We start from the raw sequence: 17,025 nt of genomic DNA, 5'->3' as shown, positions 1-17,025 counted from the left end.
TCCAGCGATCACATACAAGCTTAACATAGATGGAGTGGAAAGCCTTTCAATTGACGAATATTGCTGGTTGATACAAGATTGCCTTGATTGTCATGTATGTGCAGTATACGATTTCCTGTCCCTATAGGAATTTGGCCACTGCAGCACATATATGAGCACTCTGGTTCTGACTGGCCTCATCAGGAACAAAATGACCATGATTGGGGCCCCTGGCAAACATCGCAACAGTCACCTGGTGCAACATATTGTTAAATATTCCAGTGTCACCAGCGCACCCCTGGAAAGAACTGGAGATGAAAAAATTCAGGGCTGGGGTGACCATGACAACTACTAGAAATTCATTCCTGCCTGGCCAATTTGTTCCAGGAGGCTGCAATCACCTGTTCAAGTCTGATTCTTGAGGCATTGTTGCTCAGTCATGTCGAGAAAGTTGATTCTCTACCTGTATACCCTGGTTGGGAGTATCATCTCTGAAGTGGAACTCTGTTCATCCCCTCTACCCTGTGGATCAACAAGTGGCTGAGGAGAAGGCAGCTGCTGCTGCTCCTAGTACTGTCAGTGTTGCTTCTTCCGTTCCTCATCAGATGTCCAATGTAGATTTGCATAAGCTGCTCTCATGCTGCAGGGAAGTACAGTTCAAGGCAGGAAAGGTTCAAGACAGCAGAAATGATCTCCGGAGCATTGGACATCACCTCCAAACCTGAGAAGGCACACTGACGGAACAAGTACTTTGAGCAAAAGCCTTTCACCTAGGCAGGGAATAGCTGTCCTGTTTCAGTACTTAAAGGCTTTCCAGTCTATCAATTTCAGAGCCATCAATTCCTGCTGTGCTCTCACCTTGTTGACCCTGGCATAATATACGTGGCTTCCAGTACACACAAAAGCACCACACTGTGGGCCTGACTGACAATCTTAAATTGGTTGTCAGCATAATGTTTAGCACACTGAGGATTATTTGGCAAACGTTGTCCAATCGTGGAATTACATCTAATGTTGGAAACTGGGTTTAGAGTTTTGCAAGCACGGACTGGTTGGGTATGGTCTATATCTTGCCCGTTGTGAACAGCGGAAGGGACATGCTGTTTGATATGACAGTCAGTATCTGGGATGTGTGGCCTACATACCCATCACACTGGTATTGAAATTCATAAACCACATTACTCATTTGCGTGATAGGCAGAATGTCTTCTTGGCTTGATGGCAGCATCCCTTTAATGGCGAATACCACTCGTGTCGCTACTCAAATCATACAGAGTGTCCAATATTAGATGCGGATCTGCGATTGGACATTTGCTAAATAATCTTCAGTGTGCCAAAAATTATGCTGACAACCAATTTAAGATTGTCAGTCGAAGCCACATATATTAATACATAGGGCCCTGTTCTTTAAAGACAGAAAGAACATGTACATACATTGTGCCTGTTTAAGCTAAACAAAATAAGTGATAGCCATTTGCTGTTTCATTCCTCAGGGCAATGCCTTGACCAATCAGGGTCAAGCTGCCTGGTTTAAATTTTAGACAATGCTTGGCAGTTAACCATCAGTCACTGTTAACCAGTGCATTCTCCAATGGCAATGTCTCTACCAATCAAAGTCCAATTGCCAATCAATCAGCACTTTCTTCTCATACACTATAAAATTGTTGCTTCCCCTGACATTGGTATTCTTGCGCTTGTCCTGATGGGTGCAAGATGAAAAGCTTTGACAAATTGTCTTTTATCAGGGACACTATCACCGATTGTCGAAAAACTCCCATCTGGTTCACTAATGTCCTTTGGGGAAGGAAATCTGCCATCATTACCTGATCTGGCCTATATGTGACTCCAGACCCACAGCAATGTGGTTGACTCTTAACTGCCCTCTGAAATAGCCAAGCAAGCCACTCAGTTCAAGGGAAATTAGGGATGGGCAACAAATACTGGTCTTGCCAGCAACACCCACATCCCACAAAAGAAAAAAGAAAACACTGACCTGCCATTCACATTGGAATTTCTCACACACTGCCAAACACACACCAATTAAATGCTGAAGTGAACGGGATCATGTTAGGTTTCCAATATGCTGGCAGCTTTTGGTGTCTAAATCCCCAACACGGGTTGGCACCTGCTACTCCCCCACCTTGCAGGTTAAAATTCTGCCCACAGTAATTTTGACTAACTGGTCAGCCAGCTCCAAACAGTGAGCTATTTCTTGTGAATCACATCTCCCTGAAGACAATTTAGCCAGCACTCAATTTTATTCAGAAGAACGTAAGAAACAAGTGTAGAAGTAGGCCATTCAAGGCTGCTCCACCGTTTCATTCTTGCTAATTGCCCCTCAAATAGAAGATGATGTCTACTCGGGGAGTTTCTGCTGTGGTAATTCATGTGACATTGCTGGCCAATTTTCAACCTGCAGATCTTTGGACAATTAGGACAGGACATCCCAAAAGGTGGTGGGATCCGGTTTGCAGGGTTTGCTTCCTTTGCTTTCCTTCTCTGCCAGCGTCCTGTCTCACCAAGGAGTTGGGACTCAGAACGGCAACAACTTGGCCATCAAGCTGCATTATATTTTAAGGAGTTGAAGCAAGCTCATTTTAGTTATAAAGGTCAATGCTGCCATGCTTCAGGGAGAACCTCAGAGTGTCTTTGAAGCACTTTCTTTGCCCTTCCCTGGAATGTTGACCATTTCAGGGTTAAGGAAACACAACTTGATAGAGGAGATGATTTTCAGCCATGTGGACACAGTGACCAGTCCACTGAAGTTGATTTCACAGTTGTTTTGCTCATGGGCCTGGCTTCAAGAAGGACACCAATGTCTGTTCAACGTCATCCCATTGAATCTGGAGAATGCAGCAGAGTTGGGTGCAGATGGGATTTTTCTTATTTTTATATTGTTTCTATTTTTCCTTCCAAAGTTGGTAAATTTACACTTCCCCATATTATAATCGATCTGCCATGTTCTTACCCACTCAATATACCAGTTTATATCCCCTTGCAGCCTCTTTGTATCATCCTCACAGCTTACTGTCCCACCTAGTCTTGTACTGGCTGCTAACTTTGATACATTACATTTTGTCCCTTCATATAATCCATTGATATAAATTGTAAATAGCTGAGGCTCAATCACTGACCCTGTGGTTTCCGTTACATACAGGCTGTCAACTCTAATATGACCTGTTTATTCCTACTGTTTGTAGTCTGTCCATTAACCAATCCTCATTTCATGCTAACAAATTGTGATCGATCCCACGAGCCCTAATTTTTGGTACTAGCTTCTTGTATTTTATCTTATCAAACGCTTTTTGAAAATACAAATGTATTACACCCACTGGTTCCCCTCATATCTAGCCAGCTATTCACATCCTTGAAAATCTCTAATATATTTCCCTTTCAAGGTCCATTTTGACTCTGCCTGGTCATATTATGATTTTCTAAGTGCCCTGTAACCAACTCCCAAGTAATAGATTCTACCAATTCGCCAACTGCTGTCAGGCAAACTAGCCTATTCATATTTCCCTCCTTTCTTGAATAGGCAGATTACATTTTCTACCTTCTAATCTATATGTGTTTTCAACATTTTTATGCATGCACATGATCATCCCAGCAAGGTAGGATGGATATTATATGGATCTTGACAAGCATTCTCTTGATCTTGAGCCCCAACAGTTATTGGGAAGTGAAGGGTGTACTTAAACATCAAGGAGAAGCTAATTAACTCACTTTTTTTGGTACTCAATGAAGTAATGTTTCTCCATTTGTTCTACCAGTTTATTGTGCATAATTACAAGAAACACATTTGTTGGGCACCAGCATCAGTCAGGTAGAATCATGAAACCTTTTACAAGTACCAATGATCTGACCCTGCTATAAATATATTAATGAGAAGTTACCTTCTACACTTATCATGAGGTGATATAGTTTTATGAGGTAAAAAAGTATGCGATCAATTACGCTGGATACCTAACTGCATGAAAAGCCTGATTGAAAAAATTTGTAGATCCTTTACATATAAATGTAAATTACTCAGAAATGACATGCCTTCTCATTACAAATACAATGTTCTTCAGAGAATCCAATATTACAATGATCATTTATATAAAGGATTGACTGATCTTACCACACAAATATTATCGCTCTGAGATGGAAATGTCTTTCCATTCTGAACTGAGTGGAGAGTTAGCAGGCTGTTCCAACTACTCAGGTAGCAGGGAGGGGTGCAATTTGATAGGTTATGTTTCACTTAAATGTCTGCATAATCCAAGACTTTTTAGGTTTCAAAGAAAAACCACTTGCAATTAACAACACTTTTCAAAACCTCAATGTTCCAAAGGATTCAGAGCTGGAAATTGCCTTTGGAAGTCTTCCAATTAACTCCCATAATTTAGGCAGAAATCCCATTTAGGTTATCTATTGGAAGTTACTTCTGGCCCATCAGGAAAAACCCCAGAGAAAAGTCCCAATTTAGTATACAAGTCTCTGGAATGGGGTTTGAGCCCACAACCTTCTGACTGAGTTGAGACAACTATCCACTAAGCTAAGACAGAAACCAAGTAGCAAAATGTTACAACATGATGGGGTTAAGGGGTGTGACAGACATATTTCCTTTTCTGGAGTAGTCTATTTTGTACCCCAATAGTCAACCACTGTGCTTGAAGTTTTGGAAGGTGCTTAGCTAGGAGGTAGTGGGGTTGGTTGGGGCTGTGTCAAAATCCTGGAACTCCCTCCTTAACAGCACTGAGTGTACCTACACCACATGGATTGCAGTGGTTAAAGAAGGCAGCTCACTACCACCTTCTCAAGGGAAATCAGGGATGGGCAATAAATGCTGGCCCAGCCAGCAAAGCCCAGATCCCGTGATTGAATAAAAAAAAACTAACATGTAAATGACTACCCTTCAGTCTTGTCTCTATGCCAGCAGGGGTTTCTTGTAAACCAGTCCTGGAAATGGGCTTGCTCGCTTAAAGACACACTTATCTAGGTATACCACTGTGACCTTTAATCACATTGTAAGTTGCAGTTCCATGATATGAATACATAAATAGAGTACCTGTTGTGCAAGTAGAACTGCAGGGTTCGTGAGATGACAGCTTCCATCTATACATATCAGCAGCACTCACTCCCAAGCCCTTTCTTAACAGCTTTAGTCTATTTCTGAAAGAAATAAATGGAGAAAGAAATTACACCTGAGCAAAGTAAATAGGAACAAAGCACTGCACAAACATGTGTGTTACAAACCTACCTGTCCTGCTGTTCAAGAAGAATTCCAAGACTCGTTACAAGCAGAGCTTCAGCTGGCTAGAAACAGAGAGAATGTAATAAAAATACCCAGCTTTAGAGAAACAAAAGATCACTTAAATATCAGACAGATTTACTGTTTTTTTCATCATGTGTTATGACTGATATTCCAATAGCAATTTTCAGATACTGGCCCAACAGCTAATGGTTTTAATTTTTTTTTAAACAGTTGAAAAATTTTCTGACGGTTTTGATGTTAAAACTCCCAAATTACTATATTTTGGCTAAAATATAACATTGCGCCTAATAATTAATCTGACTAGACAGATTTCTGCTTCAAACAGTTTGATATTACTGTAAATATTTTGACTATGCACATAATATCAAAGCTGTTTCTTTGCTGCATTTGCCTCGCTGTTACAGCCTGTACAATCTCTAGACAGCAGAAGCTCTGACATGAACGGCAAATAATGAAAAAGCACTGATTCCAGGAACATCACTGATGGGTTGCAGCATATAAACTCATGTGCCCTGAGGAAAGGCTCAGTATCTATGCATAGAGCTTCTTATGCAAATTGCTAAAGGCATTGCTGCCGCTCGGGTTTAAAAACTATGGCAAGAAGTTCGATGCAATATTAAGTAATCTCCTGACCTAACAACCACTAGTACCACTCGCTCCTTTATCACCAGTACTAGCTCTATTGGTAAGTCTAGGTGCAGAGACCTGAAAGACTCCTGACCTTTCTTCCATCAGAAGGTCAGAAGTGGGGATGTTTGCTGATGACTGCGCAATGTTCAGCACCATTTATGACTCCTCAGATACTGAAGCAGTCCCATGTCCAAATGCAGCAAGACCTGGACAATATCCAGACTTGGGCTGACAGGTAAAATTCACGCCACACAAGGGTCAGGCTTTGACCATCACCAACAAGAGAGAATCTAACTATTGCCCCATGACATTTAGTGGCATTACCATCGCTGAATCCCCCACTATCAACATCCAGGGGATTATCATTGACTGGAACTGGGTTAGCCATATAAATACTGCGGCTACAACAGCAGGCCAGAGGCTAGGAGCCTGTGGCGAGTAACTCACTTCCTGACTCCCTAAAGCCTGTCCACCATCTACAATGCACAAGTCAGGAGTGTGATAGAATACTCTCCACTTGCCTTGATGAGTGCAGCTCTAAGAAGCTTGACAGTATCCAGGACAAAGTAGCCCACTTGATTGTTTGTAGATGGGGTGCCATTCACGCCCTTCACCACTGATGCACAGTGGCAGCAGTGTGTATGTATCATCTACAAGATGCACTGCAGGAACTCACCAAGGTTCCTGAGACAGCACCTTCCAAACCCATGACCACTACCATCTAGAAGGACAACAGCAGCAGACACATGAGAACACCACCACCTGGAAGTTCCCCTCCAAGCCACTCACCATCCTGACTTGGAAATATATCGCTGTTCCTTCATTGTCGCTGGGTCAAAATCCTGGAACTCCCTCCCTAACAGCACTGTGGGTGTACCTATACCACATGGACTGCAGTGGTTCAAGAAGGCAGCTCACCACCACCTTCTCAAGGGAAATTAGGGATGGGCAATGCCCACATCCCACGAATGAACAACTAAAAGTACACCAACCTGATTTCCCCATGCTATTTAAAACTTCTATTCGCATCCAATTTACATGGAATCCTTTGCAGAGTTCAGTCACATCTATTTACCCAAGAGGAAACTGCTAGCAGAGTCTATGCAAGATAGTTCTGCTTACAACACCAAGATAGTTCTGCTTGCAACACCATTCTCTGAGTATAATGTGCTGATTATTTTACATTATCTAAATAAGATTGGAGTTAGTCTGATAATCTACTTTGGTACATTTCTATCAGCATTGCACCTATTTGTGTTAAGTTTACATTTTATTGTAAGTTAAACCTGCATAATCATAGGCTCTGATGTTTACAGCACTGGAGGAGGCCACTGAGCCCATCGTGTCATAGCACTGAAAATCTGAAACATTTCAAGTAGATTCAGGGCATAGTCATGGGAGAGGTTCAAATATTGGGACGGGATCTGGTTACACTGGGTCTCCAAGCTCGGGTGAGCAGCATCAAAGTTTGCATTGGCAAAGTGGTGAACATTTGTTGCATCCACCAACTATGGTGACCTGAGGCAACATACATCACTTGTGAGGAGCACGTCCTGATGCAAGGGAGGCCTGAGATATACCATTCTGTTTAGGGAAGTTCGTCACAGAATAATCAGCCACTTCAAGTATGCCTGCTTTTCTAGAAAAGAGACAAGCCTCTTTTTAAAAAAATTCCCCATCACTTGGCTATGCCAGCTGTCCCCTTTATAGGATTTCTCACCATCCCACTTAATAGGTACGTATACTGCACTATTACTGGCAAGAGCACGAACTTTATGGAAATCAGACTGTGTCAGAGCTATCTATGGCTAACTGACAAAATCTACTCTACCATGGTTACATCAGCAGAACAAGATTGTGGATTTTCAGAGTCTTTGTATTGGGTTTGCTTGTGTTTACCTGTGCACGTTTTATATTGCTGGAATACATTTATCTATCTCTAAAGTCACTATCCTTGTCCACTTCCTGTTCCTTACTTTGCAGTCTTTCTAAAAGATTGGATCTCATGAGATTCAAATGCAATGTTGTTACACAATTTATCAAATAAAGTATTTTTTAAACAAACTTTTAATTATGATGTCTAACAGCATATCTGCAATGTGTACGAGTCCAGGACAGCTTTCTACAAATTTAAAGCTGACAGACAGCTCTTCACATTATCTTGCTTAACACAAGAGCAGTGATATCTGGACAGGTTTCTATTCAATTATATGAAGGTCAAGTGAACAATAACAGCCTATGGTTATATGTGGCCTTCAACAGAAAAAAAAAATCATAGAATACTATGTAGGAAAATGTACAGCTTTTAACAGTTATGGATTTGTCTTATTCCAAGATAAAAAATATCTATCTGGAGCAGAGTGAGCTGCAACAGGTTTCAAGAGGCAAAAATAACATAACTCTGACCAATTATTTGATAGGATGGCTTACCGTAATTTCTGTGTTCGGTTTGCTTGATGAATAATGTGTAGAAGTGTTTCGTTGGAGAATGGAACCTCTGCAGACATATTAAAGGTTTTACCCAAGGTCACTTCCAGGAATGTGTCGTTAATTCTGTAGCTCCTCATCTTTTCGTTTTCTTCATAATATACCAGGAAACTGGCTGTACTGGATTCTGCAGAGTTGAGCGGACCTCCTCTTGTGCTTTCAGTCACATTTGTACTGAGCTCAATGTGTCCCTCTATATGAGAAGAATGCCCATTTGTAAATGTGTCTGCCAAATGATTCTTGGACGTTAATATATATTCCTGTGAGGTCATCTCTGAGGCTATGTCTATCGCTGCATAATCATTGTCTTCAACACTATTAAGTTGGGTATTATTTTTGATGTCTGTAGCAAAGTAGAATGACGAGGCAGATAGATTGACTAAGAAACAACCAAAGATTATACAAATTAACCAATTTTAACAACAACAACTCGGATATATGTATATTTGTAGCACCTTTCATGTAGAAAAACACACCAAAGCATTTCACAGAATTGCAACCAAATAATGAATGCCAAGCCAAAGAACCAAAAGCTTAGTCAAAGAGTTGGCTTTAGCTGCGCGATGGAGGAGAGGAAGGTGGATAGATTTAGAGATGGAAATCATAAGAGCATGGAGCCAAGGGGGCTGAGGCACAAACAATGGTGAAGGGAGCAGGAGATGCAAAAATAGCCAGAGTTGTGGGCTTTGGAGGGCAACAAGGGTGCTGAGCTGGATGAGATTGCAGATATAGGAAGAGGATATGCCATGAAGAGTTATAAACATGAAGTAGAATTCTAAGTTGAAATTGTTGGAGTCAGTATAAGGTCAACAAGCCCAGTGGTGAAGAGGACTTAGAGAATATAAAATGCATAGGAGATTTCTGGAGGAGCTGAAATTTAAGGATGGTGAAGGAAAGGCGGCTGGTCAGGAGAGAAATGAAACGGTCAAGTCTAGATGTGGGAAAGACTTGGATGAGGATTTCAGCATCTGATGCACTCAGGTTGCAGAGGGGGCAGGCAATGTTATGGAGGGAGAAATGTGTAGTCTTTGTGATAGAGAGTTCAGCTCAGGATTGAATAGCATGTTTTAGGGGTAATAGTATTAAAATAGCTAATATGTATTGATAGAAAATGGCTGATATAATATGCATTATGGGAAAGAGAAGATAGCCTGAATTAGAAACTGAGACAGGCATTTCATTGTAGACAAATCCCTAAGGCGGCACTAAGAGATTCCATGGGATAGACTAACTGAAACCATAACCAGATAAGGAAGAACAACAGGGCTTTGTCTGTTATTAACCATAACACAAGCTTGAGCCAGAGTGAATAATAGGACAAATTGGATTATAACATGCGACTATTGTACCTATTGAAATTATAAGAAATATCATAATTAACAGTAGACACGCTAGGCTGCAGATAATGGGAGAGTTACTGAAGAAAAGTAACAACCACAACTAAGTACCATGGAATGAGTCCTTGGGAATCATAAATGAGAGACTCTGCTATTTCTAGTTTTGCACCAGAAACAGGAGGAATGACAAGATGGATCCCTGTAGGGTATAAAAGTCAAAATACACCAGATAGACAGAACGACAAACCAACGGGTTGGATCAAAACAGAAGTTCAGGAATCAAAAGGGCTGCTAAGTACAGTTAGAGAGAGAAAGATAACCAAGTATGGACTTTGGGAATGAAGACCCGACAAATTTGTCCTGGCAACAAATGAATGAGAAATCGAGGTTAAAAATGGAAGAGGAAGGAGAAAAATCGAATGGGTGATTAACATTGAGACATGACTGAGGGAGGATCGAAGAAAGCAAGAGAAGAAGCAAGACAGTGCCTACAGCCCCACAAAGGCTGAGGTGAAAATAAACTATATTGGTTTATGTACAGTTTGAACTTAGGACACTGGAGATCAACCTCAGGACATTTAAGGTTGTACTCCAATTCCAGTGGACTGATTCATCTAAGACATGTGAACACATGGTATTTGCATGTTTAACCAATGTGTCAAAATTCGGCAAGTCTAAACTTCATATTTCTTAATAAAGTTGCTGACACTAGAATCTTCAATCTATTGTTGAATAGGCTTAGCCACAGTAGCTAGAAATCAAACATCAAACCGTCTGGTTCAACCCGAGACAGTGGCTGAGGAAAGTAATGGAAATATTAGCACAAGTGTAGAGTTTGTGGCAGTGTTGAAGAGGGTGTCTTTGGTATTCCCAAATAATAACAACCATTTGGGGATTTATTTCTGATTTGAAATTTGTTCCATTTTTCTCATTTGGTTTGCTCCAACACCATCCCCAGCCACTGTGGTAAGCTAATGACCTGCACCAAGTCTTTGCTACGCTGCAATGCGACTGATCGCTGATAGTGCACCAAGGTAAAGTTCAATACATTTTCCTTCTTCCCTGTCTGGGAGCTAAAGGTTATTCCCAGAGTAGAAATAATGTCCCTTTGAGGCAGCACAGTTGTATTCCAATGCAGTAAGCCAGATGACACTCAGTGGTAAGCAAAGAAAACTCAACCTGTATCGATGTCCCAAGCCAAAAAGCTTGCATATTTTTTCCCCCAAAAGTGATGAACAAAAGATAGTATTGTATTTTCAGGTGTCGATGCATGTACCACCATTGCATCAGTGACAAAAATTGACTGGTCTACCAATGAAGTGTCAGGGACGGATGGATGGACAAAGTGGAAAATTACCCAGGTTATGTCATGTTCACAAAAAGGGCAAATTCAATTGGATGTTGCTGGGTCCCTCCCTCTTAACAACATTGTGGGAGTACCTTCATCACATGGACCACGTCAGTTTAAGAACGCAGCTCACCACCACCTTCACAATGACAATTAGAGGTGAGCAATAAATGTTGGCCTTGCCAAAGATGTCCAGATCCTATGAGCAAATAAGAAAAAAGTGCATGGGCTACTGCAACAATGCAGTGCCAGAGAGAGGTGTCCATGGACTATTATATCAATGATTTTCCAGTACTATATCACACAAATGTAGATGCAGATGTGCAGAGACCTGGCTGCCTAAAAGCTGATTAGCTTTGGAAATGTGTAATTTAGGAGAAATTAAACAGAGATATAAAAAAACCTGAAGGGAAAGAGTAAGAGAATTGAAAAGAATTAGAACGTATTTTATTTTACTGTTATGAATCATTTCTCCAATTTATCAGCAAACTATACCTTTGTTTCGATGCATATTCTCATCTTCTGATTCAAACTCAGGAGCTGCTTCATCATAGATGGAGTTGCTCACATCAAAACCAGCCAGATTTTTCACTGTTCCGAATAACTGGTTTCCTTTTCCGGAAATTTTCTTTGACAGTTTCTTGCTGTAACTTGCATTAGTATGAAAAATGGCCACACTCTCTTCGCTATCCAAGTCATAACTCCTATCAGTGAGCTCATCATCACTTTCCATGCCTTGAGAATCTGATCCAGGCACGTAGTAATACGAACCAAAGGAAGGTTGAAGGTGTTTGAATTGAAGAATCCGTGGCATTGTGTATTCATAGGTAATGTGAGGGTTCTTGCCACTTTGAATTAGCAACTAAGAATGCAACAGAATCATTTTACAATGCCGTTACCACTGGAGCACCAGGTTAGCTTGCAATATGTTTCACTATAACTGCAGTCATAGCATCTGAACAGTCAAGATAGTTTATAAATATATTAAAAGCTACAGAATTTTACATTAATCTGAAGAATGCTTTGTTCCGGAGATGTTTAGCACATCAGCATTGTTGGCCAAATGCTGGTGTCATATGGATGTTCACATATTACATGGATATGCAGCTTTCGTAGCCAAGTCAAAAAGGACACTGGCACTTATTTTAGGAAAAGCCCAATGCCACCAGTTTGTCACTGGCTGCTCCTCTGACTTTGAGATATCCATCAAGTCTGAAATTCCCAGCCCTCAAACTTGTTGCTCTCGGGTTCTAAGGGGAAACCTTGTGTTGGGTCATTCTTGTAAATAATGCATTCATCACCTGCTTCATGCAGGATTCTCAGCAATCTGACAGATTCTGCTGAAAAGAACTTGTGGCAAAGAAATGTAAAGCAATGGCTACCTTAATTTCCATTGGTAGTGATGTGGCTCACATGGAGTATAGCTGCAGGTTTTTCTGCAGCAGGCCATGTAGCTCTCAGATCACCTCCCTGGAGAAGTTAGAATACAAGTGCCATTCTTTAGTTAGATCCATAAAATTTCCATGGGATTGCTAACCATGGTCTGTCTAAGGCTGAGAAGATGCCCTCCTTTTTTAACACCTCAGCCATCAGGTATCCAAAATGACCTCTTCCTCATTCTGCTCCCTCTTGTTCCAAATATGTTAAGTATAAGGATATGCCAAAAGGGACATGTACTACAGAAGAAATGGGAGGGTAGCACTGATGGCCAGGGCCTCCTGTTCACTTCTGGCCTACAACAGAGTTCCCAGATTAATACAGGAAGAGGTTGGCAACAAATTTACTAATAACAGTCCCTTTAAATCAGCCTGCCACTGTAATGGGGCATTAAGGCCACAAGCAAAGGTTTTTGTGGACCTACCCTGGATTTGTGACCAGCAGAAGTAGAAAGTGGCTGGCCGCAAGCCTGTAACGTTATTTGCCATCAACTTAAATCTCACTTAACCAAAGTTATACATTGGTAAAAAAGCTAATCTTGGGGGATGAGGACGGAACTTGGGAAGTTAAATTTTTAAAAAATCTAAAGGACAAAGAAATAGAACAGCAGTGGGAAATGTTTAAAATGGTGATTACTAGAGTTCAGTAGTATATTCCTCTAAAAAAAAAGGATAAGTAAGCCAATAATGAAGCACCATAGGCAAAAAAGAATTTTAGTCAAGTTCAAACTAAAAAAATACATACACTAAATGCACAGACAGCTAAGGAGTAGTTGACAGAAGGAGTACAAAAAGATTAAGAAAGAAGTCAAAAAACTATTAGGAAAGCAAAACAGAGCTATAAATTAAGTTATTTTAAAAATTGTAATATATTCTACAGATGCACAAACAAAAGACAAATCAGGATAGGGATAGGAACACAAACAGATGCACAAAGTAAACTCTCAGGTATTTACATATCAGGGAGACTAACAATGTGGCCATAACGCTGGAATAAGAGATGGAATGAGGAAAATAATTGATAAACTTATCAAACTTAGAGAGCTCCAGATGGATTGCATTTGAGCAGAGCAGTAGTAGTTAGGGAGGATATAGAAGAGGCACTATTTACACATATATAACTCATTAGGAAAGGGATAGAGGACTGGTGGACAGCTAATGTGATTTCTATTTTTTAAAAAGGGATACCGAACCAGTCCAGGGAACTGTAGACCAATTAGCTTAATGTTGGTGGTAGGAAAGATAATGGAATCTTTACTCAATGATCGAACAGAAAAACACAAGGAAACTAAATACAATACACAAGAATTAAGAGCAGGACTAAGCCATTTGACCCTTGAGCCTCCTCCATCATTAAATGAGATGATGGCTGATCTGATTGTGGCCTCAAGTCCACTTTCCTGCCTGGTCCCCCATAACCTTAGACTTCCTTGATGGTCAAAAATCTATCCAACTCAGCCTTGAATATAATCAATGACCCAGCCTCCACTGCTTTCTGGGGAAGAGAATTCCAGACTTAACAGTCCCCAGAAGAAAAAAAAAATTCTCCCTACCTCAGTCTTAAATGGGAGACCCCTAATTATTAAACCACACTCCCTGGTTCTAGGCTTCCCCACAGGGGAAAGATCCTCTCAGCATTCGCCTTGTCAAGTCCCCTCAGGGTTATGTTTCGACAAGACCTCCTCATATCCTTCTAAACTCCAACGGGTATAAGCTTAACTGCTCAACCATTCCTCATAAGACAATCCCTTCATCCCAGGAATCAGTCAAGTTAGCCTTCTTTGAACTGCCTCCAATGCAACTATATCCTTTCTTAAGTAAGGAGACCAAAACTGCACACTGTACTCCAGATGCAGTCTCACTAATGCCCTATACAACAGTAGCAAAGTTTCCCTAGTTTTATACTCAATTCCTCTAGCAATAAGCAACAACATTCTATTTGCCTTCCTAATCACTTGCATACAAATGTTGCGTGATTCATCTCCCAGGACACCCAGATCCCTGTGTGCTGCAGTCTCTCTGTGCTCAAAAAGCACACTGCTTTTATATTTTTCCAGTCAGTGGACAAATTCATATTTTCCCACGTTATACTCCAACTGCCAAATTTTTGTCCATTTACTTAAACCATTTAAATCCCTCTGTAGACTCTGTCTTCTTGACAACTTACTTCCCTACCTATCTTCGTGTCATCAGTAAGTTTAGCTACCATACCTTCATCCAAGTCACTGATGTAGATTGCAAATAGTTGAGGCCCCAGCAGTGACCCCTGTGGCACTCCACTAGTAACAGCTTGCCAACCTGAAAATGGTACATTGATCCCTAATCTTTTCTTCCTGTTAGCTAACCAATCCTCTACCCATGCTAATGTTACCTCTTACACCAGGAGCTCTTATTTTGTGAAGTAACCTTTGATGTGGTATCTTACCAAATGCCTTTTGGAGATTCAAGTACACCACTTCCACAGGTCCCCTTTATCCAAGTTGCTTGTCACTTCCTTAAAAGTATTCTAATAAATTAGTCAAACACAAGTTCCCTGTCACAAAACCCTGCTGACTCTTGCCTGATCACATTATGATTTCTAAATGTCCTGCTATTACTTCCTTAATAATGGATTCTAGCATTTTTCCTATGACAGACGTGAGGCTAGCTGGCCTTTAGTGCCCTGTTTTCTGCCTCCCTCCTTTCTTGAATAGAGATGTTTGAACATACTGGGGCCATACCAGAACCTAGGGAATTTTGGAAGATCGCTACCAATGCATCTACTAGCTCTGCAGCCACTACTTATAAGACCCTAGGATGAAAGCCATCAGGTCCAGGGCACTTGTCAACCTTTAGTTCTACTAGTTTTACCAGTACATTTTCCCTAGTAATTGTGATTGTTTTAAATTCCTCTCTCTCTTTTACCTCTTGATTTTCAAGTACTCTTGGGATGTTTTTGTGTCTTCTAGAGTCAAGACAGATGCAAAATACCTGTTCAACACTTCCACCATTTCCTTATTTCCCATTATTATCCAGTCTCACCCTCTAGGTGACCAATACTCACTTTAGTTACTCTTTTTCTTTTTAAAATACTCGTTAAAAACTCTTACTATCTGTTTTTCTCCTTCCTCAATTTGTTTTGTCATTTTTAAGAGTTCTAAAATCTGTCCAATTTCCTGACATATCATTAATCTTCGTCGTACTGTACGTATTTTTTTTCCAATTTGATATTATCTTTAACTTCCTTAGTTAGCCACTAATGGTGCATTCTTCTCCTAGCGTCTTTTTTTCTCAACGGAATATACCTTTGCAGACAGTTATGGAATAGTTCCTTAAATGTCTGCCGCTATTTCTCTTCTGTTTTACCACTTAACCTATTTTTTTCCAGTTCACTTTTGCCAATTCTGTCCTCAAACACTTGAAATTGCCTTTATTTAAGATCCTAGTCTTGGACCCACACTTCTCACCCTCAAGCTGAATGTAAAATTTAATCATGTTATGGTCACTGCTTCTCAGAGGCTCCCTCACTATTAAGTCATGAATTAATACTGCCTCGTTGCACACTAACTGGTCGAGAATAGCCTGCTCCCTGGTTGGCCCTAGAATGCACAGCTCCAAAAAACTGTCCCAAAAACACTGAACTCATTTTCCAGGCTACTTGTGCTGATCTGGTTCGTCCAATCTGTGTGTAGGTAAAATCACCCATGATAAACATTGTAACTTTCTTCCTGGATACCTCATCCTACAGTGTAGTTATTGTTAGGAGGCCCCTAAGCTACTCCCATAAGTGACTTATCTTTGTAATTTCTTATCTCTACCCAAACTGATTCTACATCTTGACCTTCAGAATTAAGCTATCTCTCACTATTGTACTAATGTCATCCTTAATTAAGAGCTGCTCACCTCTCCCTAGCTTCATGTCCTTCTGAAATCTAAAGTACCCTTGAATATTCAGGTCCCAGCCTTGGTCACTTTGCAGCCACATCACTGTGATGGCTATCAGGTTGTACTTATTTATTTCTATTTAAGCTAACAATTCATCCATTTTGTTACATATGCTACGGGTATTCAGATACAGGGCCTTTTCACTATTTTTGTAAACTCTGGCCTTATTTGCTGGTGCACTTCTTAATTTGTCTGCTCAACCCCTTCCTGCTACACTTTTGATTATTACTCTTATTGTTACCTTGCTCTATTGCCTTGTCCTTTCCTTTGAATTTACTACACATGATCCCTCTTCCCCTATTTAGTTTAAAGCCCTCTCTGTCACACTACACTAGTTATATGACCTGCCAGAACTCTTGTCCCAGCACCATTCAGGTGAAGATGGTCCCAACAGTACAGCTCCCACTTTCCCCATTATTAGTGCCAGTGCATTTCTCCCACAACAATTTTTGAGTCACGCATTTAACTCCCTAATCTTATCTAGCCTACGCCAATTGGCTCGTGGCTCAGCTAACAAGCCAGGTGAATACCTTTTAGCACCTAGCAGCTCATACTCCCTAAGCAGAACCTTTCTTAGTCCTATCCATGTCCTTGGTACCTATATGAATCATGGAAACTGGATCCTGC

The 17,025-nt window shown here is 40.7% G+C and overlaps 1 protein-coding gene across 1 annotated transcript in view; it reads right to left on the bottom strand.

The window, feature by feature from the left end:
• The window catches only part of adamtsl2 (ADAMTS-like 2), a 130,786-nt gene that overhangs the window by 40,761 nt on the left and 73,000 nt on the right, over nt 1-17,025 (bottom strand). Inside the window, exons 11-13 of the mRNA XM_041194450.1 lie at nt 11,534-11,900; nt 8,297-8,732; nt 5,030-5,133 (exon numbers count right to left, since the gene is read on the bottom strand). Coding sequence (XP_041050384.1) covers nt 5,030-5,133; nt 8,297-8,732; nt 11,534-11,900 — 907 coding nt within the window. The remainder of the gene's footprint in view (nt 1-5,029; nt 5,134-8,296; nt 8,733-11,533; nt 11,901-17,025) is intronic.

This window comes from Carcharodon carcharias, chromosome 8 (assembly GCF_017639515.1).
Source record: "Carcharodon carcharias isolate sCarCar2 chromosome 8, sCarCar2.pri, whole genome shotgun sequence".
NCBI lineage: Eukaryota > Metazoa > Chordata > Chondrichthyes > Lamniformes > Lamnidae > Carcharodon > Carcharodon carcharias.
Note: the sequence above shows the minus strand (reverse complement) of the source record. Positions and strands in the feature narration are given on the sequence as shown.